General features: G+C 43.0%; 2 protein-coding genes across 3 annotated transcripts; one reads left to right on the forward strand and one right to left on the reverse strand.

Moving 5' to 3' along the window:
• The first annotated feature begins 46 nt into the window (after positions 1-46).
• On the forward strand, positions 47-3,715 carry ino80b (INO80 complex subunit B). Its single transcript, XM_027022488.3, has 5 exons — positions 47-339; positions 766-955; positions 1,569-1,702; positions 2,015-2,187; positions 2,608-3,715. The coding sequence occupies exons 1-5, from the start codon at positions 297-299 to the stop codon at positions 3,067-3,069; spliced, it is 1,002 nt and encodes a 333-aa protein (XP_026878289.1). The 5' UTR covers positions 47-296; the 3' UTR covers positions 3,070-3,715.
• On the reverse strand, positions 3,713-23,418 carry intu (inturned planar cell polarity protein). Of its 2 annotated transcripts, none has more exons than XM_027022487.3 (16): positions 22,993-23,418; positions 20,411-20,982; positions 19,767-19,852; positions 15,511-15,717; positions 11,989-12,104; positions 11,485-11,574; positions 11,097-11,174; positions 10,394-10,577; positions 9,839-9,892; positions 9,630-9,692; positions 9,287-9,493; positions 6,738-7,283; positions 5,890-5,984; positions 5,497-5,686; positions 5,143-5,282; positions 3,713-4,598 (listed from the first exon to the last, which is right to left on the reverse strand). In XM_027022487.3, the coding sequence occupies exons 1-16, from the start codon at positions 23,082-23,084 to the stop codon at positions 4,487-4,489; spliced, it is 2,832 nt and encodes a 943-aa protein (XP_026878288.2). In that variant the 5' UTR covers positions 23,085-23,418; the 3' UTR covers positions 3,713-4,486. The 2 variants fall into 2 exon arrangements, with proteins under 2 accessions (XP_026878288.2, XP_026878287.2); XM_027022486.3 differs by lacking the exon at positions 22,993-23,418 and adding an exon at positions 22,163-22,425.
• Positions 23,419-24,248: the final 830 nt, after the last annotated feature.

A 24,248-nucleotide genomic window follows, 5' to 3' on the forward strand; every position in this document is an offset into this window, starting at 1 on the left:
TAGAACAACGTTGGATTAGTGCTACACCGGAAATAGATGCTGCTACAACGCTAGTCAGTGTTTGAAAATTAAGCAAACCAGTGCATTTATCGGCGTGATTTTTTTTTAAAATCGTACAGTTAATACGCCGTTTAAAGTAGAGTCCTGGTTTGGATAATATCGTTTTTTTTCCCCTGAAGCCCATAGTTTAATATTTGGATGCATCTCGCTTAGCTGGATAACTAGCGGATGATTTTACAGAGCATGGTTGCAGTGTTGATCAGCTAGGTCGCTAGCTTGGTGCTCAGAAAGTGTCCATGGGGAAAAGGAAAGACATGATCCACCCCAGGTTTCTTGTAGGTAAGTATGTACTGGCTATACGCGGCGTCTACAGTGACTTTACGAAGGTACTACCGTGCTAGCTAAATTAGCTTCAGCTAGCTAGCTGGCTGACTGAACTTCGCCAAAGAAAGACTACGTTAGACAGAGCAGTATACCGCCAATCCTTTTTTCTAGATGTATTTGTGAGTGCAAGTCACCAATCTATTTATATTCATCTCTGCATAAGTACTTGGGCCATAGTTTCTGTGAATATTTATAGTCAACTATGGTAGCGATTTAGTCTTCCAGTGATATGCAGCGCGTAGAGAACATGAGCTCAGTGCAATATCCCTGGGTTAGGTCTCGCAAGTTTAGACGTTCAGCTGTGGCATGTACGAAGTCGAGTAAAATACTATATTGTCTGGATCACAGAGGTGTTATGCCTTCTATTTTTTTGCTCTTCAGGGGATGAGGATGAATACAATGTTCACAGGAAAAAACACAAAAAGCACAAAAAACATAAGAAGAAGCACCACCGCGACGATGGTCACAGCTTCTCCTCTGAGGCTCTGGAGTCAGACTCTGGCATCGTTCTGAAACCTCCACAGCTTAAACTGAAGATTAAACTAGGAGGACAAACCTTGGGCACAAAGAGGTGAGAGTTGTAATATAATAAGTTTCTTACATCAAATCCCAGATGGCATGTTGTAAGTGGAACTGAGATTTTCTAAATATAACTAGCCTTGCAAAGATTTTTAAGTTATTTACACACTCACCAAGCATGTTATTAGAATTGTCCTGCTTTCACTTACACCTTTATTAGGTACACTTTTCATATAGACGTTTTCTTAAGTGTGTGACTACAGACCGAAGCCTCTCTGCTGAGATGCACAGTTTGTTAGCCACCCTTCAGCCTGTTTTATCACAGGTCCATGTCAATCCAGAGGACCACTTCTGGCCAGACAATATTTGTGTGACGGGCAGAAATAATACCGCCCTGCTAGTTGCATGGTTGTGGGTGTTAACGTGGTTCATTGGTGTTGGGTTTTAGCATGTCGGTGTCAATTTCCAGTTAACAGCAATCCTGTGGTCAAAATCTGGGTGGTTGCAGTATAGCTTGCTCAAATTGAGCATGTCTACAAATGGGCCACAGTTTGTAACTTGACACCTACAAAGAAGGTGTGTCTCATAAAGTGCCTGGAGAATGTATGAGTGACAGTACACTTAAAGAAACGTATTCACCATCCGTCTTCTTCACTACGGGTCAGTGTGCCAACCTTTACGGTGGTTCCAGAGGCACTGCACTCCCTGTCTCCCCTGATTGTGGATAGTGACGAGGAAGACTCTGATGAAGATGAGCCCTCTGAAGGAGTCCCCATTGAGCAATACCGTGCTTGGCTGGGTAAGGCGATGCACAGTGTGTCTGAAGGTTTTCAGTTTCACTGAATTAGAAATCTTCCAGACAAAAAAAACAAAACAAATGTCACCATGCTCAGGGTCTTTGTAAGCAGCACTTTTTTCATTGCGTTTTTCTGATTTCTTCTTTCTGACTATTTCATTTGTTCTTCTGACTTATGTTCAGAACTACAATGGATCATTGTTGTCATGCAAAGAAATAGTCTTTCCCCCAAATCGGTTTAATTAGGATGGTAAAGAGAATCCATTCAGAATCTCTCAAAATCTTTTATAGTGAACAATGTGCCTGATTTTCCAGATGAGGACAGTAACTTGGATCCCTCTCCTCTGCCGGACATGGACACAGACTCATATTTGGAAGGTCCTATGGATGAGGAAGAGCGATGGCTAGATGCTCTGGAGAAAGGAGAACTGGACGACAATGGAGAGCTGAAGAAAGAAATTGACGAGTCTCTTCTTACTGCCAGACAGGTATCTTAAACATTAGAAAATGTATAGTTAATGCATTTGTAGAAATGAGAGGCACTTTGCTTGCAAAGCTGAGGGCGGACCTCTGTCCAGTATGTCACTTGTCTTTGGAAACCTTTTGTACCTTGCTGAAATTTTTATTACATCTACATCTTTAATGTTGATTGCAGTTACTCCCTGGAATCAGTTAAGCCAAGTCTTAACTACACTTATTATGGGGTAACTGACTTATAATTATTTTTGATGCTGATGGCTGTTTGTGCCAAACATATTCTTTCCTTTAATAAACGGATTCTAACTGGTGTTATTTCACATTTTCTAAAGTCCTACTACTAGGCGAATTATCAGTGAAGATAGTTTTTAGTTGTTTTTAATCAACTTTTCTTTGTTTATCTTTGTGCATCTCCGTGTGTGTCCTATTAGAAAGCGCTCTTGCACAAGCAGCAGAGCCAGCCCCTGCTGGAACTGCCCATGGGCTACAAGGAGAAGGAGGTGACGGCAGAAATGCTGCAGAAGCGCGAGGAGCGCGCCCGCAAGAGGCGCCTCCAGGCCGCCAAGAAGGCAGAGGAGAACAAAAACCAGACCATCGAGAGGCTTACCAAAACCAGCAAGGCCAAGCTCAAGAGCACGAAGGAACGCAAGTCCAAGCAGGCACAAGTGCCCATGGTGAGGTACACAGATTCGGCCCAGGGCATGGGAGTGTCCTACCCTGCCGGGGTGACTGCCCCTACCCCTGCTCCGCGACCACCTCTTCCAGCTCCAGTGAGCTGTGGGGTCTTGGGGTGCTCAAATCTGAAGAAGTACTCCTGCTCCAAGACTGGGACTCCTCTCTGCAGTCTGGACTGCTATAAGAAGAACTTGATGCTTGTGGAGAGTGCAGCTTAAGGAGCTCATGACTTAACCCAAAACATGGCTAAAAGTGTATTTTGAAGGGTGCAAGTTTATAACTTTAACACAATATATTTCGAGAAGTTGGTTACAAATGATGCCTGGAAGGGATTGAAGTTCATTCAAAAACACGATCTGGGCCGGTTTTCGCACCGCCTCAGCTTTTACATTTTGGGTGCTGATGCTCCAAGCTGGCACTCTAAATTATCTCTGGCAGGACTTTTTGTTAATATACTCAGTATCTCAAACTTGTTTTCCTTCTGAATTCTGCATAATTTATTTTATTTGCATAATTTATTTTTCAGGTGAGTGAAACCAAGATTATATTTTGAAATTTAGAATTCTAAATTAACGAGTAAGGAGAATCTGCACCTCTGTAAGTACACCTTTTAAAACTAATAATCCTGACTCTGCTTTGACTGCTATTCAGGATTCTCACACCATTTACCATTCACTTCTGATTTAATTATGTTAATTAGCAGATAAGAGCCTTGTGCTGAATCAGTTTAAAAGTGAACATTAAACTCAATGTGTTTAATATGTTTAGAGCGTCAGTGTATCAAGGCTTTATTGCTTAGGCTCCTTGATGCTTCAATTCTATTTTTGTAAAAGGTATGGAATAAATGACACTCTTAAAAGGTGACAGCAAATCTTTTGCATTTATTTGATATGTGAACATGACAATCCTATTTTGATATTTTATAGAAAATTGCTACATCATAAATAAACATCTTCCTCCATATCATAAAATATTAATAAAGCTGGACATGACTATAAGGTGGTTGTTATGCCAACAGCATGGATTATCATGGCATGCCTTAACGTTCATTCATTCCATTTGGTCCAGCATGACAACGGGGAGAGGGGGTGAACATAATCCTTCCTAGACTATAAATATGATGTCTATAAAATAACATGTTTCTAACTGAGTAACTGAATCCTTGCATAAGTTTTCTATAGTAGAAATACAGGAGCTTGCATTACTGCCCTGTTAGCTGGATTCTGCTCTTTGTACACATCATGAACTGAGGTATAACTTGAAATTTTTCACTACATCCGACACACATAACTGACTTCCAACATCTCCTTGCAGGCAGTCCAAAGGCCTACAAGGCACTAGCTTTAGTGAACGCGTTTGTCAGTTAAACATTCAGTGACTGGATGACGCATCTGTTCTGATCCCATGAACAGATTTTATGAAGTAGCAGGGCTGAATTCATTCATTCTTTCCTCTCTATTACAATAATTGACTAGGCCTTTAAGGTTTATACAGCGTCCAATGAGTTTTCCACATTAGGGGTGATATTGGTTATGTAAAACCTTTCACCAAGCTGTGTGCATCAGACTTGTGCTTCCCTGTCACAGGTGCTGTATTAAATTATATATAGTGTGCCCCAGGAATCCTGACGACATATCACATTGCTAAGCCAAATGACAGCCTGAATGCCATCTCCACAGGAACCTCTGCCACGGAATCATGGAAACACACGTAGAACTCCTGAGGGACAGGTTCCAGAAGCATCCGCCTGCAACATATAAAAGATGTCCTACAGGGAAAATCTATTCTGATGTCCTTCTATGTGTGGTTGTACAGAAGAACAAACACCACCGATTTACAGATAGAGGAATAATGGCACTGTGTGCATTTGTGAGACTGTGTGTGTGTGTGTGTGTGTGTGTGTGTGTGTGTGTGTGTGTGTGTGTAATGGAAAAGGAAAACAGACAGCATGCCTGCCATCTTAGCTGTGCTTGGGTGAGATTACTCTGAGGCCAGCTGCAGGTGATTTGTGCTCCACTCAGCCCTGGTTACACTTTCTTTGCATTACATTAATCAGTATGAGACCACAAACAGCCCACATAGACAGGGTGCCTGAGTTCAGTGTCAGTTCAGCTGAGATGGAAAACATTTTTGTTTGGTTAAAAATACTCATCCGCTTACTGGATGTACTTCAAAGCTGGAATATTTCAGTTTTCCTCAACTGACTGTTTCCCATCTAAAACAAAATGCACTTTGCTTATACACACACAGATGTGTGTGTGTGTGTGTGTGTGTAAGTAAAATGAATGTACCCAATAACCCAATATGTCATGGTGGGAGCAGGTTTCTTGTGGTCGGTCCAGTTCTCTGGTTTGCACTGGAACAGAACACCATGTTCTCTAACAGGTCCAAGCCCGCGAGAAGCCTGTGGTTTATCACCTCCTCGCCTCTCCTGTTACCACACACACAGGATGGATGAGTAACAATACACCTCTGCAAGGTTAAACATTACTGACACAATGGAGGAGTATTATGTATCCACATGCTGCAGCACTCATGGACATCATGGGCAACTGTCTCACTGATATTCTCATACATACCTACTCTCCTACCCATTATGGATGGTGTTAGACCCTTCACTCCCCCCCCCCACACCCGCCTCGTACCCGTGACGAGAGGCTCTGCTGGAAGGCATGCCGTATGGACAGACAGCAGTGATGAAAGTTGCGGATGAGCTGCGGGTGGATAGAGCCGCTGAGCTGGGAGATCTCGCGGTGTGTGGGTGCGATGAAGATGCCCTGCACCGACTCCATCATAACATAGTGGAAGAGTGTGTTTTCCGCACCTGCCGTGAGCCTGGCCCAGGCACAAACACGCGCACGCGCACACACACACACACATACACACACACAGCATGACTTTATTTAGCATCAAGTTCACTAAAATCAATTTAACCAGAGGAGTATCTCAATCATGTTGGACCAAACTGTGAGAACCACTGCATGCGTGTCCACTGAGCGAAGACCTCATCGTGTGCCTGCTGGGCCCCACCAACTCACTTCAGTGTGTTCTGCATCTCCTCGACCTCCCTCTCCGACAGGCTCTTCTTCAGAGAGCCCAGGTAGAACGGGTTTGGCTGCCTTGCTCTGGGGAGCTGTGGACACAACACACAGAGATTGGCTCCATAAAGCCGACACAGGCACAGCCGTTTAGCGACATTAACACTGAACCTAGTTACCAGAACACTGCTGCAATAAGCAATATAGTGACTGCTTAACCCACAGACTGGACAGTCTTGTTTAATCTTTTGCTTGTATCAGGTGGCTCTCTCATAGGGGTGATAACTAGGAGCACCTAGAGCTTTGCGTCTGAGACCAGAACATTCGGTGAAAGTGATCATAGGGAGTTTCCATTGTCTTTACTGTATTTGTCTTTCTTTATAGTGATTTATGAGTTACAGACCTACATTCTACATTCTGCAAAACATGACAGCAAAGCTAGAATGAGGTGAGTGATGTCCATGTTGGATTCAAATCTGAGCCTCCCCATATTTCTACATGTCTCAGTGTGGGAAAAAAAACAAGGAGGAAAAGGGATGATGAATGACTCAATGGTATTGCATAGAGATGACCTCTCTACAATAACACAGGCAAGGCACAAGCAATATTTAGCATCTTGGTGGGCCAAGAATTTATCTGCACTTTCTGTGCCAGTTAGTTAATGAAGGGGCTGTGCTACAACTCTGACTTTGTGTTATTAAGATAATGCTGGATTAAGTTACTATGTATATGTTTACAAACAGACAAACTTAAATAAACAAACATTACTATGGCACAGAAGGTCACAAATGGTAAGAAATAGGAACTCTGTTACACTGAAAACTAAAGCGCAATAAAACCACATGCACCTTAAACAGTCCTCCACTGCTGCCACTGCCATCTGAACCCCCCGAGCCCAGCGAATCCCTGCGTGAGCCAACAGGGGGCATCCTCCGTGTAGCGTCAGGTGTTGTGTGAGGACTGAGTCCCGGTGTGAAGGCCCCACCTAAGTCCCCACGTCCTTCGCTCCCACTGTCTGACAGGCTCCTCTGTGGGCTCGGCTTCCTGCCTTTCAGCCCTGCAGAACCGGAGCCTGGTCCCATCTCTCCAAACAGGCTTCGGCCAATGGCACCAGGCGAAGGAGGTTTGATGGCTGCCGTCAGCCTGTTGAGGAGAGGTGAGCTGCCAATCCCTTCCGGCCGGTCCCGCCCGCCGGAAGGAAGAAACCAGTCAGCACAGGACAGGGAAGGCATGGGCGGGGCGGAGAGGCGGTCTTCAATGGCAGAGTCGAGGCTCTCTAGCTGAAGGAGAGTGGCTTTGACCTGGTCTACATAGATGCAGTCAGGACCAGGGGAGCCAATGGCAGGCGACGCACAGCCGCCTGCCTCCAGTAATACACACTGCATAAAGTGCCTCTGGAAGATACAGGAGCACAGGAAATCAGGCATAAACAGGCAAACAAGGGAATGAACACAAAATATTTGTTTTAAAAATATTCTCCTTCCATAATCATCATTTTCTTTTCACGTCAATGACATATTGTCCTTATGGCACTGAAAGAGGAAGAGAACGGCCACAGTCATGGCCACTGCTGGCAGGGTGAGAAAGCACATCGGTAGAGGAGAAGACAGCAGTGACAGAGAGATGGGATAAGGATGGAAAGTGAGAGGTTGGAGAGAAATAACTGAACGTGTGAAAGCACAGGGTTGCTGGATGAAGACCACACTGGGTCGGATGTGTTACTCAGCCTGCATTAACTCAGCAGAAGGGGAACAGAGCTGCAGGGAGGCATCTGAGAGGATATTAGATAAAACAGCATGGAATATATCACACACACACATACACACACACACACACACACACACACACACACACGCGTACACACACACACACGTACACAAATGTACACACACACACGCGTACACACGCGTACACACACAGACACACACGTACACACACGTACGTACACACACACAAACGTACACACACACAAACGTACACACACACACACACACGTACACACACGTACGTACACACACACACAAACGTACACACACACAAACACACACGTACACACACACACGTACACACACACACGTACACACACACACGTACACACACAAACGTACACACACACACGTACACACACACACACAGAGTGTGTGCTTTGGAGATCAATGCATTTGGATAAAAAGGTTACATATGTTACTTTATAAATATACAGTGTAAACTGCCAACATAAGCAGAGGAAATTGGGAAAAGGCTGAATCTTTCTTTCAGTTCCTGAGTTTCACTGAGCTGGTGACATATGATCAAACACGTCATCTTAGAATGGAAGATATGGAGATATGGGAGGCTAATTCACTCTGCACTCTGTCTGAGTCCTCAATGACACAAATTCCTTTTGCCCATGATCAAATTTTGCACACATACGAGTATGTTGAACAAAAACACCTACACGTGGCATGCAGGCCAAACAAACATTGCGTGGCATCATCATAAGAGTTCAGGAGCCTGCTGTTAATTAAGCCTCCACCTCTGAAAGGCGATGACAGATAACACGGAAACAAAAGACAATCACAGTTAAAGAAAAGTGACAACCATGCTGTGGACATGTCCTCACCACTTTCTGAAATGGCTGGTTTTATCCCCACCAAGTTTTGAAAATGTATTCTGAAAATATATCAATGTTTCCTGAACAAGCCCTCCTTTGCTTCTTTATTCAATAAGAATTAGAGTAATAATATACTTGTTTTAGTCAATAAATCAAAACGCATGATCCTAACGACAGAATCAGCAAACATTCATACTTATAATTTGTCACAGGATGCCGAAATAATAAACGCAAGATAACTGATGTTTCCTGAATTATTTTGCAATTAACATAAGTAGAAAATGTATTACAAATATATTTTAAACCATAGTGCTGACAGTTATTGTATTGCTCAACATCGATAGGCTTAATACACATGCGCATAGAACCTTTCATAAACCTCTTCCTTTCAGTGAGAGCACTAATTTCTTTTCAGTGAACGCGCAAGCCCAAGGACGTAATTTCTTAACAGGAACTTGAGGAGCAACTGAACTGAATGAACACCTGGTCCACATTTGTATCACTAGCACTTTTCAAAGCAAAGTTACACACATGTAAACATCGAATACACCCAACATGGATACTGCACTGAGGAAAATGCAATCTTTAAGAAAGAAAAACTGCAAAGCAAAATTATCTGGCAGCAGTTCTGTTAATTAATGTAAATAAGCAAAAACTGTTAAATTGTAAATGGGTACGTATCAGACATATTCATCAAGTGTTCATCTATGAAGAGAAATATCCCATTTATTACCTACATTCAAGATATTTTTATATTTATTTTTAGTGTACTGATGTAAAGGTCTGCTATATCATGACACTTACCAGGCCTACAATAAGGAGGAAGAATCGGCCATGGGGTTCGTGGTAGCCGGGGTGGGGCGTGGCACAGCGCTGGGGGAAAACCTCCCTCCATACCACCAGCTGGCCCACACGCTGCTCAGTAGGCAGGCTCAGCAGGCAGTAGTGCTGGCAGTACAGACACACGTCCCGCAAGTCCTGCTTAGGGAGGTGGTTTGCGATCAGGTAGCCCTGTGGGGGACAGACAGTACAAGAGGAAGGGTGTTAGGGAAAGTAGCCGGCACTGTGTTCTTGCACTTGAGACACAGATCTGAGGCTCCCATTTTAGCATGATGAGTGCAGTGAGTCAGGCAGGACCGTCACTCACCTGGTAGAAGAGACAGGAACCCAACGTGACATACAGACGCCTCGTGCCATAAAAGTCTTCTGACTAATCAATCAAAGAGTAGGAGAGAGAAAAAGAGGAAGAGGTAGAAAGAGAAGATCTAAAAGTTATAAAACAAATAGTTATTTCATTTTTATATAATTAGTCACATAAATGCCCAAAAGAAAGATGGGTTGATTTTTTTTACTCACCATCTCACCAAAATCTGATGACTCAAAGTCTGACAGAACAGTGTCCACCTCGACCTGTGAAACCAGAGGAAGCGTGGGGGCGTATCAGCTAGGAGACAACGGAGGTGCACATCTTCTGTTTCCAGAACCCCCAACACATCTACGTACACAGTTTGAGAGCTGAGGGTCGACATTCAACACCCCCGAGTCAATTCTTGTCATGGTGCCATAAGTTAAAATAACTTTGGATGACCACAGTAGATCTTCTGTGCTAGCTACTACATGCTAGGCCACAGGATATGTAATCTAAACTAAAACATCTGTATATATATCTTTTTCTCTATGCACCCCTGGTTCTCTTCCTCAGTTTGGACAGAGCACTCTCCACCATTTCACTGCGAGTTATACTGTGTATGACTATGTATGTGACGAATAAACCGAACTTGAACTTGAACTTGAAACAGAGGCACCCTTTGCTTAGTATTTAGGACAGGCACCTTAGACCTTCTAATTAATCACAGAAGAGGATCAGTGTGGGGTTTAAAGCAATGTGTCTGCCTTGAATAGGTCACCTGCCTTGATATCCGGCGGTAAAGTGAGCCAGCGTACGGCTGGTAAACCTTCCAGGAAGAGGGTTCTGGAAATGTCTTGGGGGGAGGGGCCAGAGCCATCACTCAAACAAGAGAGCTGCATGAACCGCTGGAAGAACAGGCAGAAGAAATGATCCAGCCTAGAAGCATGCTCCACTTCACAAAAGGAACTGTGGAGGAGAGGAGACAGAGAGAGTGAGAGAGGGAGAGACACAGGGAGGGAAGGAAAAAAACAAGAGAGGGAGAGAGAGACAGAGAGAACGGAATGGAGGATGAAAGGGTGAGGGAGAGAAAGCAGGAAGGAAAACAGTGAGCCAGAAAGAACTCCAGAGCAAATAAATCAGTGCTCTCTGATTCCCACTCCTCGACAGCAAAAATCACATTGTTCTTCACACGCCCACACACACACACACACACACACACACACACACACACACACACACACACACACACACAGCCACCCCCACACACATATACCACACACCCACACACAGGCATTGTGACTCATTTTAACAAAGTAAAAGACACATTCAGTTTTACAGCATTTACAAAATGCTAAAATGTACACAAAAAAAAGTGCCCGAGTTGTTTTTTTTTTACATGGAATGAGCCTTAATTTAAAAAACAGAGAAATCAGCAGAACGTGTGTAGGTTTGGGTTTAGGTGGAGTACGTCAGAACACCACCCACCTGTCCAGAGAGCCGTACATGACTTTGAGAGTATGCACAACACCCTCAGTAATGGTCTGCAGATGCAGTAGTGGCACCCTGCAGGACCAGACAGGGACACACATCACGTGACAAAGTTCCACACTGACAAGACACCAAAATACAGCTCAAGCTGATCCGTACACAGCCTGTACAGACCAGCATTCCACGTCTGGAGAGCACAGTGCTACGCCGGTTAGTGACTGCCCTGCGGTAGCATGCCTAATTCAGCTCAGCATCAAAGCATTTCACAGGCAGATCAGCTTTAGAGCTGACACTGATGCACCCCGCTACAGAGTGAAAAAAAAAACAGCTGATTACCACTCAGTGCTTTTATTGGTCGGCATTGGCATCATTAACTGTTGACTACCTGTCAGCGGGGAGGCCGATCACCAGCAGGTTGGATCCCTCCTTCCAGTAGCCCACGTGGACCAGCTGCTTCTGTAGCAGCAGAGAGGAGCTACACACAGCAGGGGAGAAAAGGACAAGAGCGAGAAAATCCAGAACTCAACACCACCCACTGACAGAAATCTCGAGTAGCATTAGTCATCACTGACAGACATCATCAAGAGCTGAAATGTAACATGTCGCTGCCTGGAGAGAGACAGAGGAAAAGAGAGAGAGGGTGACAGAATATTAGAGTAAAAAGAAGCGCCAAAGAGAGCTAAAGAAGAAAGAATATATGTCATTTCAGCAAGAGCTGGCTGACAATTACTGCATTACAGCTAAGAGGACAATATAATACACATATAACCACACACACAAGTACATTCCTACACACTAATGAAATACACAATATGACTCAATTGCTAATGGCATAAAAGAGTACCAAAAAAAAAAACCAACCTCGGTTTTTTTCGGTGCCTGTGCTCACCTGACTATCTGTCCTCCGGTGACACACTCCAGCATGTCACATAACGTGAGGAAGATGCCCCTCACCGACTTCAACTGTGTTGCTGCCTCAGACAGTGGGTACTGGTACAGGATCTCCTGCAACAGACACGCACATCAAAGAACAGGGAACACCAAAGAACTTTACTGTACAACCTCTGATCACTGCTTGCAAAGAACATTTGGACTGGTCTCTCGAGAGTTGCCATTGGACCTGGGTTTCTATCTTTGTCTGTTAGATGCTTCCACTTAGCCTTAATCTTAACCAAACCCCAAACTGCAGGTTCTGTTGATGCTATTAGGCCCCCCGGGTTCTGTTGGTTCTATTGGGCCACTCAGGTTCTGTTAGTTCCAGTTAATCAGAAATCTGGCCACCTCAGGAGCATGGCAGAGGTCACAGCAAACGCACACATTATATGTCTTACTGGGGCCTCTGTTGTTGCATCTGTTGGGCATTACTAAACCCTGGCTAGGCAGCTGCAGCAACTCCTGTAAAAATTGAACCAGTGTCCTGCTTAGGAATGAGGTGGCATGAACAGAAGCAATGGTTTCCACTAAAGGGTTGAAGGCTTGTAAAGACAATCCCTCCTCTAGTTTAAGATAATAATAGGTAGGGAACAGGTGGGGGTGGATGCGCAAGTTCTGATGTATTCAGAGAGGATGAAAGCATGGGGAGCCTCCTTTACTGAGCTCTGATTAGTATGCAGAACAGGAACACTTCAACCAAACAGCATTTAGAAACTTGAAGGCAGTGGGAGTGTGTGTGTGTGTGTGTGTGTGTGTGTGTGTGTGTGTGTGTGTGTGTGTGTAACAAGAGAAGGGCTGAGAAGGAAAAAGTGAAAGGGTCTCACGGTAGCACAACAGAAATTGAATACACATTCCCATACATGGGTGCACAGACATGCACGCACGTACGCACACACGCACACACACACGCACGCACGCACACACACACACACACACACAAAACAGCAAGTGAACATCACAAGTGTAGATCACTAAGTTTACAGTTAAAACACAGAAAGGATAAGATTGTGGCAACTGTTGCTGTTAATGTTGCCACTGTAGTTGACTATGAAGCCCAATGCTGGAGCTACAGAGCTTGCCATAGCTGGAGCTGAGCAGGTCATGTTTGTAGTCTGTGCTCATCTGCTGTGATAACACTTGCCTGTGCTGGACACCTGTGCTCCTCTAGATGCAAGATACCACTGTGAAATATGGAGCTTCAGAGCTCATGCTCAGTAACCCTCATCTCAAGCTCCCCTGGCTTGAGTATGCATTTTTAAAATGTATGTTTTAGTTGAGCCTTAAAACACAATTTCTTATCACCTGACTAACTGTCAGCCTCCTATGAAAGTAGATAATGTGTAGTGGGGTTTCCATGTACCTACAGATATGATGATTATTGGACTGGTGTTTCTTGAATAGTGGACTAATTTTCAGCTTAAAATGGGATGTTTAGCCGATGTTCAGTGCAGTATTCAGCACTCATGGTCCAGGTTACTCACACATAAATTTACATCACACTGAAGAATGACCTAGTTCAGCAGGTACCAGTGTTTAGACCCGGGATGCAACCATGATGTTTTGTGTGTTTTTCTGGAAGAGTGCTTTTTTTATGACCAGTTAATGAATAAAGCACCAAGTAACCAGTCAGAGGCCATAGCTGTTTAATTAAGCAACACCATGCTTTGCTTTTTCTCCACTCCACAACTTGTCATCACAACCCAATGAGGCATTAAAGTCTCCCATGAAAACAACATTGCCACATCTAGGATTTCTGCACAGAGCAGCATCAAGGAACTCCTAGAAGGCATCAGGAACTCAGGAGTGTTACAAAGCCACATTTCTCAGAAGAATCCACCAGGTCATAAGGCATTTGTTGATGCCATGAGGAACCTCAGGAATGTGTATCCTGTACCAACTTATGCCAGCTCATGTACAGTAAGGACAGTGCATCTATAAGGTTTGTTATTCCAGTCATTATTACCCAGGAGGGTGCAAACATTTCAAGCTGCCATCGTCACAGTCCAATGGATGTCTCCAGAAAAGGGAGGCTATAGCTTTCTGCCCATGTGTGAGCAGACAGGCTTTGTTTGGGGCCTTATTTGTAGACCCTTCCATGAAACGGGGAAATGAACAGTGCAAACCCTATACAGGGTTGCTAACTCATGAAACTGCTGAAGGATCTACATCTATCCCAAAATCTACATCTTCTAGCAACTATCAGACATTGTGCTGCCTACTTACAGGAATCAGGCTAAGGACTTCCAATGTCAACCCAGACCATTACAATACCCATGTGACCAAGGAATGTTCAGCACAGGAAGCACTAGCCTGTGCTATGAATGTGTGAAGAAAGGGGCATGCAAGCCTTCCTCCAAAAGCCTTTTTGGATCACACACACAATCAATTCCAGTGGCAAGAAAAAAGAACTCAAGACGACCTTTATGTGAGTGCAGTCGCAGAGGGTTGCGAGGGTTTCATCTGCACAGACACACATGGCCCACCACATTTCCCCAGCAGTGTAAACCACTTCCTTTAGATCCTCGCTGTGTTAGAAAGACTGGGGAGGTAAAAAAGTTGGCACTGCTGCATCCTGTGGTTTGGAGCAGCATGAACCTCATGAACACACACAGTCTCAAAATTCAGAAACGCACGTTTCAAAACTGCTGGAACATAACCACTCAAGACTGGAAGAAGGCGGTGGACCCTAAAAAGAGACTAGTGCACTCTGGGCCTGCTTCTCTTGTGGAGTAAAGTAATTCAGCACATGAAAATCAATGCTTACACACTTGATAGACTTCATTTGCAACACCCTTAACAACATGTGCAGGGAAAACATGAACTCCTCTGATGTTCCCTTTCTGTGCAACGTGGACCGAAGGTGAGGATGGGGGTGGGGCTTTTGGGATTTTTTGGAGTTTACACATTTTCAGTCTTCCAAGACTGGACTTATTCTATATTCCATGGAGTTTGATATAACTGCAACTGTAAAACTTTAAACATTAAAAGAGTCTATTGTGTCATTAACAAGTGAGACCCACTCTCTGGAAGCAGATGTTACTAAGGAACAAATGTGCTGGTGTATATTGTTTGGGATGGTAAGCTCAAGCTGTAGTTGGCTTCTGAAACCACAATAATTGTAGCTCAGTTTGGAAGCTCTGAACTGATTGTTTTATCCTTTCTATTCTGTCACTATAATTTGAACATCTACATCATGATGAGAGGTGGTTATTAAACCTACATCCTCACTGTTTAATGGCTTGTCCACATTTCCTAAAGAAGGATACTCCAAATGTGTACACTCACTTTCTTTCTCTCTCACACACACACACACACACACACACACACACACACACAAACAAACTTACAGGTAAAATGAAGACAAAAAGAAGCTGGAAGCCCATCTTTTAAGGACGTCTAAGTCAGCATGTATAAGAGTAAGACTGGAATAAAAGAGGAGAAAAGAGAAATGGATTGACACCTAAAGTGAAAGACCGACCTCCTCCTGAGGTGACTCTGAGTCCAGTTTGAGTGACAGGTACATGACAATATGAGGTATGTGCGCTACAGACATCTGGAGCTCCACAGTATCTTCCCCCCAGAGGAGACGGACCAGCTGGCTGACTGCAGGGGAGGGCCTTGGTCTGGGCATTGCGAGGTCCATGGTGCCCACGTCTGCACTGGCAGTCTCCAGGGTCAGCCGCACCTAAAGAGGGCAGAGACAAGGAGAGTCAGTGCCCTCTGATTACCATGGCGATAAAGCAGGCCTGAAACCAAACCTCATCTTCAAGTTATGCATCAGTTACTGCCATTTCTGGTAGACTATGGCATTCAATACTGGTTAATAAAGCCTGACATATAATAAATATCCATATGACTCTTTTACAATAAAATAGTCAAAGAGGAGCAGTGCACTACGTACAATACTGCCTTCAGTCTCCTTACATAGCATTAGCAGGGAGCTACATTTTTATTATCACACTCTAAACAAGATGCAGGCCAAAGCTGAAAGGACTTCTCTATCTGAGATGAGAGCTGGCTGAAATCTAAAGGAGAGAAGTCGTCCATTTACTGCAGCTATGCTGGAACCACCATTTCATATTTCATAAGACCATCATGTGTTTTCTCTTACAGGAAGGGGAGAGCCAGCTTGCTGTTGTTGTCCGAGTGTGCTTTTGTGAGGATTTAATGAGGAAGTGATCAGAGAGGGAGCTGAATGCTGATAATGGAAGACTGTGACTGCCACATACGGGGGTGGGGGGGACACGAAGTCAGAAGATGCTACAATATCCCAGAGACTATACCAAACTGCTCTGTATACCTCCCCTGAATACATGAGAGACATACGGAAATATAGAGAAAGGCAGAGGCCCCCAACCCCAGTCCTGAAAAGCTACCCCCCTACATAGTTTAATTCAGACCCTAATACAACACACCTGTCACTAATCCTTTTTAATGAGCATGCCAATTAGTACAACAGAAATGAAACATACATTGGAGCTGGAACTAAGTCCAACCAAGTGTAGCTCTCTGGGGACATGAGAGAGAAATATACCACAGATGAACCTCAAAAAAATGTTTCCGCATCAATTTCAGCCTAGCACCATCATAAGCTCTGTTGAATCTTTTCACGATGGTCTATGGATTTCCTCCACGGTTCACTCTTATTTTAGGATTTTCTCTCAACTAGCACACTGTGTTTGACTTGTTATGCACTTGAGATAAGCCAGAGCTGTGAGCAGTGACTTTTGAGCAGTGTTTCACAGCTCAGTGCACAAGCCCTCTCAGACAGATAATGCTTTTTGTTCTGACCCAGCTTTCAGCACACCCACACCAGGTACTCCCAGCAAAAATGTGAACAGAAATTGGGTGTGAAACACTGCTTTGGAAGAAGGAGGAGCCCCACCCCACCCCCCAAGCGTGCAGGGCCGTAGCTCTGTAGAACTGGAGCTGAAGAAGCCCACTGCGCTCTGATGTGTTCAGGAACAGCATGGTCAAGGGGATCTGTGTGGCCAGGGACTGATACATGGAGTTCTCCTCCATCTGGTTCCAGTAAAACTATGGGCACACTATTCAAAAACTCAGTTATTTTAAACAATACACTACTTCTTATTTTTCTTAGAACTCCTGCAGGACTTGCACCCTTGCATTAGGAGTCAAATGTCTCTGGCTCCAACTCCAACTCTTCTCTTGCTCTGAATGTAATAGCAGGAAAAGTAGCAAGCCAGTGGAGAGGAGCTACCCTACGGCTCTACTACACCTGAAATACTGCAGTACCATCTAAGTGTGTAGAGCAGACCAAGAGAGGAATGATCCACCCTGGTCCAAATAAACCTTACTGGATCAGACTGCCCTGTGCTACTGCATAACACTACTTGGTTGGAGATAAAACAAAACAACAGACATTCCACTGCTGCTGAAGCCTTGAGCAAGTTTATTTCCCCTGCTAAATGTAGGTCTTAGTGAGGTAATGGGGAAAGGGGGTGCTACAAAACTGACACATGGTTACATAATACAGTGCTGTGAAAATGACGAGCAGGGTTCTTCTTTCTCTGAGCTCCTTGCAGACCCAGAGGAGAACTGCAGTGATTGCAGCAGGATCTCAGTGTGTGCGTATGTGCTTGTGCCACAGGCAGCTGGAATGCAGTGAGGCAGAGTTAAGAGTCAACAGTGTGCAATATGTAGCAGCAGGGATCTATGGTGTGCTGACCTTCAGAGGGGGTCCGCTACCCTCACTGTCCTGAGCAGCCCAGATCAGAAATGCTCCGTCACACTGATTCAGATCAGTCATATGAGCTGTAAATAATGGACAATACTCTGGAGCCTGAAGGACCAAAAACCACCCTTCAGTGGCAGGGAGGTGAAGAGATGTTGAGTTATCTGACAGTACCACCACTGACTCTGACAGCAAAACTGCATATACAACAATTTTAACATTCACCAAAAGCTTTGGACATTTGTGGACCTTTGTGACCACAGAAAAACCACAGAGACCAAGCTGAATTTGGGCCTCAAGCACCGGCAGTGCTCTGCCCGACCAGAATTCAATACACAGGAATGTGCCATTTCAATGCACTGTGAACCGCAACTCAGACCTCAAGATAATAGGTTTTACAAAAAGAATGTGATTCAGTGCAGTGGTCAAGAACATGAGGTTGCAAGTTCTTTTTCATGGGTTCTTGAGTCAAGTCTCTACGTGTAACATTAATATTGGCATTGAAACATACTACTTTACCCTGCGCTACTTATAACACCATAATACAGTATGAAAAGGCAGAAGTGTGGTCTAAACGCTTACTGGCAACTAACAGCATATGTACTAAATGAAATGTTGTAATCCCATTAAACCAAATTCAGAAAAAAAGCATGGCCATGTATCGCACTCATGTTATTTTGTGGGTGATGAAATCAGAAGTCAAGTAAATAGTTTTTCACACTCCTGTGGTGTCATTTTTTCCTCTGTGATCATCCTCTAAACCGCCATCTTTCTCTCCATCTCTGTCCAGCTGTTTTGTTTTTTTTTTCCCGCTCCAAATGCGAGCAGTACTGTAACCACTATGGCTGCCGTGCCAACTCTTCTCTGTAATTTCCACATTGCGTCCTTCCCAGGCTGCTGAGCTGAATGTAGCCGACTTGGGGAGGCTTCAAAAGAAAAGGCTTCTGGGAAATCAGCAGCTTCCATTCCGCATGTAGAAAAATATGGCAATGATTGATAGCTACTATCTTAAATTTCACGTGCAATTAAAAGCATATCAACGCATACAGTGCATCACAACCTTAAGTAGTAAAATAAATTCCAAATAATAATAATAAACTCCAAACTTGGACTTAGTAACAACAACAAGAAAAAAAAAAGTCCAAAACAAAGCGACCCAAACAGTTAGGGGATACAGTTGTTACAGTCAGGCCTTACGAACCAAACCATGCTGCACAAGTGAAAATCATTAGCGCAGACAACTACGAACAACTGGGGGTTTTCACATAGCTGGTCTTTGATGCCTTAAAAGATTTTCTCCTCATTTAGCTAACACACAAACAGGGCATGTGGGGACAAAGTTCTGTACTTTGGAACCAGAAGTCTGTGTTTAAGGGATTAATTTGTCTTAGGTTACTTTAAATAAAATGTTTTAATGACACATAAGCATTTAAATGAGCGGTTTCGGAAAAGGCCCCTAGCTGCTGGTTGGTACCTCCCTAGCCACAACTACATACTTGCTCCTCACTCTTCAATTTTAGATGTTCTTTTTTCAAGTTTTGCAGAGCTCTCAAAAGAAGATGACTTTCCACATTACCAAGCCCATTAAAAATAATCTTCCCATGATAAAGCCACATTAACAAACATAAGCTCTGCATGCTGCTGACAGTGGTGTTCTTCTCATAAATAACAAAATGATTGCAACTTCCTTTCATAAGCACAATCTTAATGTCATTGTCATAGTGAAAGACCCAGAACCCAATAAAGTACATTTTTAAAAAGACTATGAAGAAGGATCTACCAGTTGCAGTGAAAAATGTGCCCAGGTGAACACTGTACTTTTATGACCTTTCTACTGCTTGTTTAGGACATTTCTACTGTTTCTTTTCACTGTGCAAATAAAAGTACTCAGCCAGCCCCCTAGACATATCATGGATTGTTGAGGCAATGCTGATGATGTTAGAAAATGTGTAAAAGATAGAAAACGACTATTGCTACACACTATGTGTTCACTGTGGTCCAGCAAGCACACACATACACCAACTTAAACACACACAGACCTGTGTTGGTCCAGGAATACATGAGAGAACTCGCTCAATATTCTCTGAAGTAACATCTACGTCATCAACAGCAACAAGAACATCCCCTAAAGAAAACAGAGTCAGAGAGACAGTGAAAGAGACAGAGCGAGAGACTATGATCAAAGCTGTGTTAATCAAACATTTGGCTATAATCATCTTTGCCACAAACATGGAATGCATTTGTTTGATTCTTCAATTAAGTAAACATGCAGAAACGGACCTCAGCAATTTGGCTACAACATTCTGCTATTAGATACATTATCTGCTCAGAAATGGTCTCTTGATTCAGCACAACAAAGCTCTCTGCCACCTGCCTTTGGTAGATCTGTGTCCCCCTATCTCTGCTATACAGACCTCACCTAGCTTATTTAAATGGTCTAATTGCTTTAACATGGGCAGGCATTTCAGCATTTCAAAGCCACTCGTAAAAAACTACCCCGTGGTGGTTTGCTCAGCAGTGTAATTGGACTGTATGGAACTGAACTACTGTGGATTTTACTTGCATTGCCTCTCTTGTAAATAATTTAGTAAAATAATATATTTTGACATTTCCTCTCACATCTAGGATGCTTCCAATACCCAATCTGCTCTTTCCAAAGGCTCTTAGGCTCAGTCTTCCTTACCAATCAGGATCTGTGCACATTTGCTAGCTGGGCTGTGGGGTACCAGACCATGGATTACAAGTCTCTCCCCCACACAGCCTCTCTCATCCCCGCCCCGGTGGACCACTCCCAGTAAAGCCTCCAACAAGCCCCCTTTCTCTTGCGGAGGAAGGCACACATTGGCCAGGCGTTTAGGGTTCAGGTAGACACACACGTCCTTTTGATATGACTGTTGTACCATCAGACATGCCCTCTGCCCTGTCTGGTTCTTCAAGATGGAGGGCGGCTGCTGAGCAGCAGGGCTGCTGCCTTTTCCACCGGCCCCTCTTCTTTGTGATGGTTGCCGCTTCCTTCCCAGGATCTTAGCAAGCTTTTTGAGTTTTGGTTCTGATTTTGCACTGGAGTTTGTGCGTCTCCTGCCTTCGTCAGTGATGATTTCTGCCTCTTTTTCACTGAAACGGACGTGATTGGTGGCGGCAGACTGACTGGCGGTGACCTGGGCCAGAACAGCTTCCTCCTCTCCCTCACTTAGCTCCAGATAGAACAGTTCACCATTCTTCTGGACATCATCCAGCCACTCAGGCTCCACATCACTATGATACAAAACAGAATCCATATTAGCCTTGCCAAAAGTCAACACTTTCAGAAATGTGATATTATTATTTCATCAAATGACCAAACAGAATAAAACAGCTATAACAGATCAGCTCTAAACCACACAATTTTCTTACTCAAAAAGAGTACATATGTCAGCATTCAGCCATTAGTCTATGGAAAAAGAAAAATGGTCTGGACCATTAAGCACTACCATATGGAGTGAAATTTTATGATTGTGAATGAGCTTCAGGTTTTATGTACTGTCACTAATAACATGTAATTTTATCCAGCATGATCTCACTGAGTAGTGTGATACTCTACTTTCTGTGACAGGCTGACTTAGATTACATGGTATAAACTTATGGTATTCACTAGTAAAACATTCCATTTGAACATTCAATTTTTGTTGTTGTTCACTCACTAATCCAATTTTAAATAATGATGTCAGCATGAATGTGATCTGGAACAAGACAAATCTAAATCATTATATCATTAGCCTCTACCTTTTTAAACTATCCCCCTCTTAGGCTGATGTAAAAAATATTTAACCACCGGAACAATTTTGCTGCCAGTACTGGGTGAACATTGTCACAAAAGTCACGACTCCTCAACGCATGCATCCCACATCCCTTCAACACAAAATACTCTTTTTCTTTAATAAAATTAAAAAAAATAATAAAAAAAAAAAGCTGATATGCACCTAGACGTACGTTTTATTCTCTCTCTAAATTAAGCCACACCACTTCTGTGGTGAGCTTTTGCAAACCACGTCCATAAATTCACTAAACATGAGAAACAGCATATAATTATTTATGAACTCTGGCTTTCTAAATTGGAAACAGAAATTGCCCCAAATTTGAAAGCAAGCTTAGAAAAACGAGCTGCAATGACTGGACCAAAGCTCTTTCAATATTTTTATTTTAGGCCATTATTTTATAAGCTTGAACTCGGAGGTTGCGGATTCTGTAGTATCTTAATACAGACGTTACCTACCTAACAGTCTTTATTGGCTAGAAGAATGCAATAAAGTATAAGTATTAAGACACAAAGTTGGCGACGGTGATAGCTAGTTACCCAACATGCTGGGTTAGGCTAAGGGGTTCAAGAAGACATTTTCTTCAAATCCACTTTTTCTGATATCGTTTATACAAAGTGTACTTCAAGGTTTTGTCTTACTCTGAGTAGTCGGAGTAACTGTAACTCGACGCCGTAGAATCTGTATCGTCTCCATCGTTTACCCCAACCACCTCATTTTCTTCGCCTTCAAGACTCAAAGCACGCGCTGAATGATTCTCTAGTTCGGTGAAGTGTTTAGAGGCCATTCCTACATGTTTTAACAGCTATTAAAATAATAATCGGCCTTTGCTGTTTTTATGAGGCGTTTGTCTTCAGCATATTGAGGAAAGGCGACATAACTCGCCATGTTGTATGCATACGGGGCCTTGATGAGTGCCACGTGACATGTTATCAAAACGTGATTGGTAAAAGTTAAGATTGCCATAGCAACATGGAAGCTTTCTGTTGTACAGCATGGAAAAAACGTTTGCTTTAGCTAATGGAAATGTCAACATTTCAGCAAGGCTATACGCACAAAGAGGTTATTTTCAGTAAACTGAAGAATGACAAAGATAAAAAATGAACCATAAATATGAAATGTCAAATTGGCATACATTTTTCTCGTGTTGTTTTCTACTATATATATTCCACTCAACGAATTTATCCGCATGAAGCCTTTATCCCACAAAGATAATATAAACACATGAACAGCAACATACTGCTGTCGTCGCTTACACAAAAGGTGCGCAATCCGGCTTCGAGCGCAACATAGTTTGCTCTCATCCTGTTGCACGAGATGCTCAAATTATTTTCTGCATTACCCTTAACCTCAGTGACAATAACTGACAAAAACGCCGTGGCGAGGGGCATGATATTACAAAGATAACACAAGAAGCCGTTCATTAGTTCACGTGGATCAGAAATAATTTCGTTAAGTTGCCCAAACTCACCTGTAAAGGAGCACACTCCGTATAGAATCAAAGTCCTCCAAGTTCGTCGAGACAGATCGAAACGTTCTCCCACTGGAACATGTACTGAACATTATGCTTCATGCTTTCTGACTGATTCATAAATTAAAGGCAATTAGGAAACTTTGCTCAAATGTTCCGCGAGGACGGCTTGACAGGGATCACGGGCCACATATTGCATTTGTAAAATTTACATTAAAATCCACTTATCCTTGCATGCTGCTCTAACCGAAAGATTATCTATGGTTATGCAATAAAAGTATCTCAAATGGTTGCTTTCGAATGCAGTCCCCTTTTATTTTTCGTAAAAGACAGACTAAAGGCAAATTTCATTTTCTTGCCTTTCTTGAGTACTTCTCCAGATCGTTGTGGTCAAATGGTTTTCATACCAAGTAGAGAGTGAGAGAGTGCATGCGTGTACATGTGCTTAAGAGTTAGAGGGAGAGAGGGAGAATGGTCGGCTTGCCAACCATTCACAAATTTTCTAACCTTTTGTGCATTTTAACATTCCCAGTTTAAGATCCAAAACCCACGCGAGATTACCACCAACATAAAGCGGCAGAATGGGTCTCTCGGAGAAAACTGTAACCTCTCGATATGTGAACGATTGAACAGGTTACGATTAACCTCTCAGGATATTTCCCAGAACCTGATACGTTTACCTTATTTTTAACGAGCAGCGCGTTTTCCATACTTTGCTGCTATGCTAAAGTATTTAAATTGGAATGTTTTTATTATTGGTATGATAACATTTTATTTTATATTGGTATAACAACAGCAGAGAGAAGACTTAGAAGTAGGACAAAAATGGTTACATAAATATGGAAAAAGATATGCTCAGATTTATAACGCATGTTTTCTTAATGCTATATTCATGAAAATGTCATCTTATCCAGTTTCCGCTTTCTCTGACGACAGATCGTTGGGCTGACAGAATTAGAAAATTAAAAAGTCCGAATGATCGCGAATAGGCTAAATATATATAACTGATATATAATATAGTAAAAATGAGAGAATCTTTAACAAAATTACACGATATCTGAATATCTGAATATTTTTGTTATTGACCAATTAATTTTCTGCATCATCTAAATTTCTCTCCAGGGGAGATTCTTGAGTAAGATATTAGTTTCTAAATTTAATTTGCAATAAAAGTATAAACGTCTTTAAATACAATTAATTTCGCCATCCCAGAATGCTTTGCTTCGATAAACGAATCATTTTGTTTTCTTAGACTC

This window comes from Electrophorus electricus, chromosome 13, assembly GCF_041902795.1.
Source record: "Electrophorus electricus isolate QZ-2024a chromosome 13, ASM4190279v1, whole genome shotgun sequence".
Classification (NCBI taxonomy): Eukaryota; Metazoa; Chordata; class Actinopteri; order Gymnotiformes; family Gymnotidae; genus Electrophorus; species Electrophorus electricus.

What these genes read in the sequence shown, in the direction of transcription:
- ino80b (XM_027022488.3), top strand. Translation starts at nt 297, where the DNA reads ATGGGGAAAAGGAAAGACATGATCCACCCCAGGTTTCTTGTAG. An exon ending in CCACCCCAGGTTTCTTGTAG is followed by an intron (nt 340 to 765) that starts GTAAGTATGTAC and finishes TTTGCTCTTCAG; the next exon opens with GGGATGAGGATGAATACAAT. An exon ending in CTCTTCTTACTGCCAGACAG is followed by an intron (nt 2,188 to 2,607) that starts GTATCTTAAACA and finishes GTGTCCTATTAG; the next exon opens with AAAGCGCTCTTGCACAAGCA.
- intu (XM_027022486.3), bottom strand. Translation starts at nt 22,308, where the DNA reads ATGGCCTCTAAACACTTCACCGAACTAGAGAATCATTCAGCGCGTGCT. An exon ending in ATCGGCCTCCCCGCTGACAG is followed by an intron (nt 11,175 to 11,484) that starts GTAGTCAACAGT and finishes CTGGTCCTGCAG; the next exon opens with GGTGCCACTACTGCATCTGC. An exon ending in CTTTACCGCCGGATATCAAG is followed by an intron (nt 9,893 to 10,393) that starts GCAGGTGACCTA and finishes CTGGTTTCACAG; the next exon opens with GTCGAGGTGGACACTGTTCT.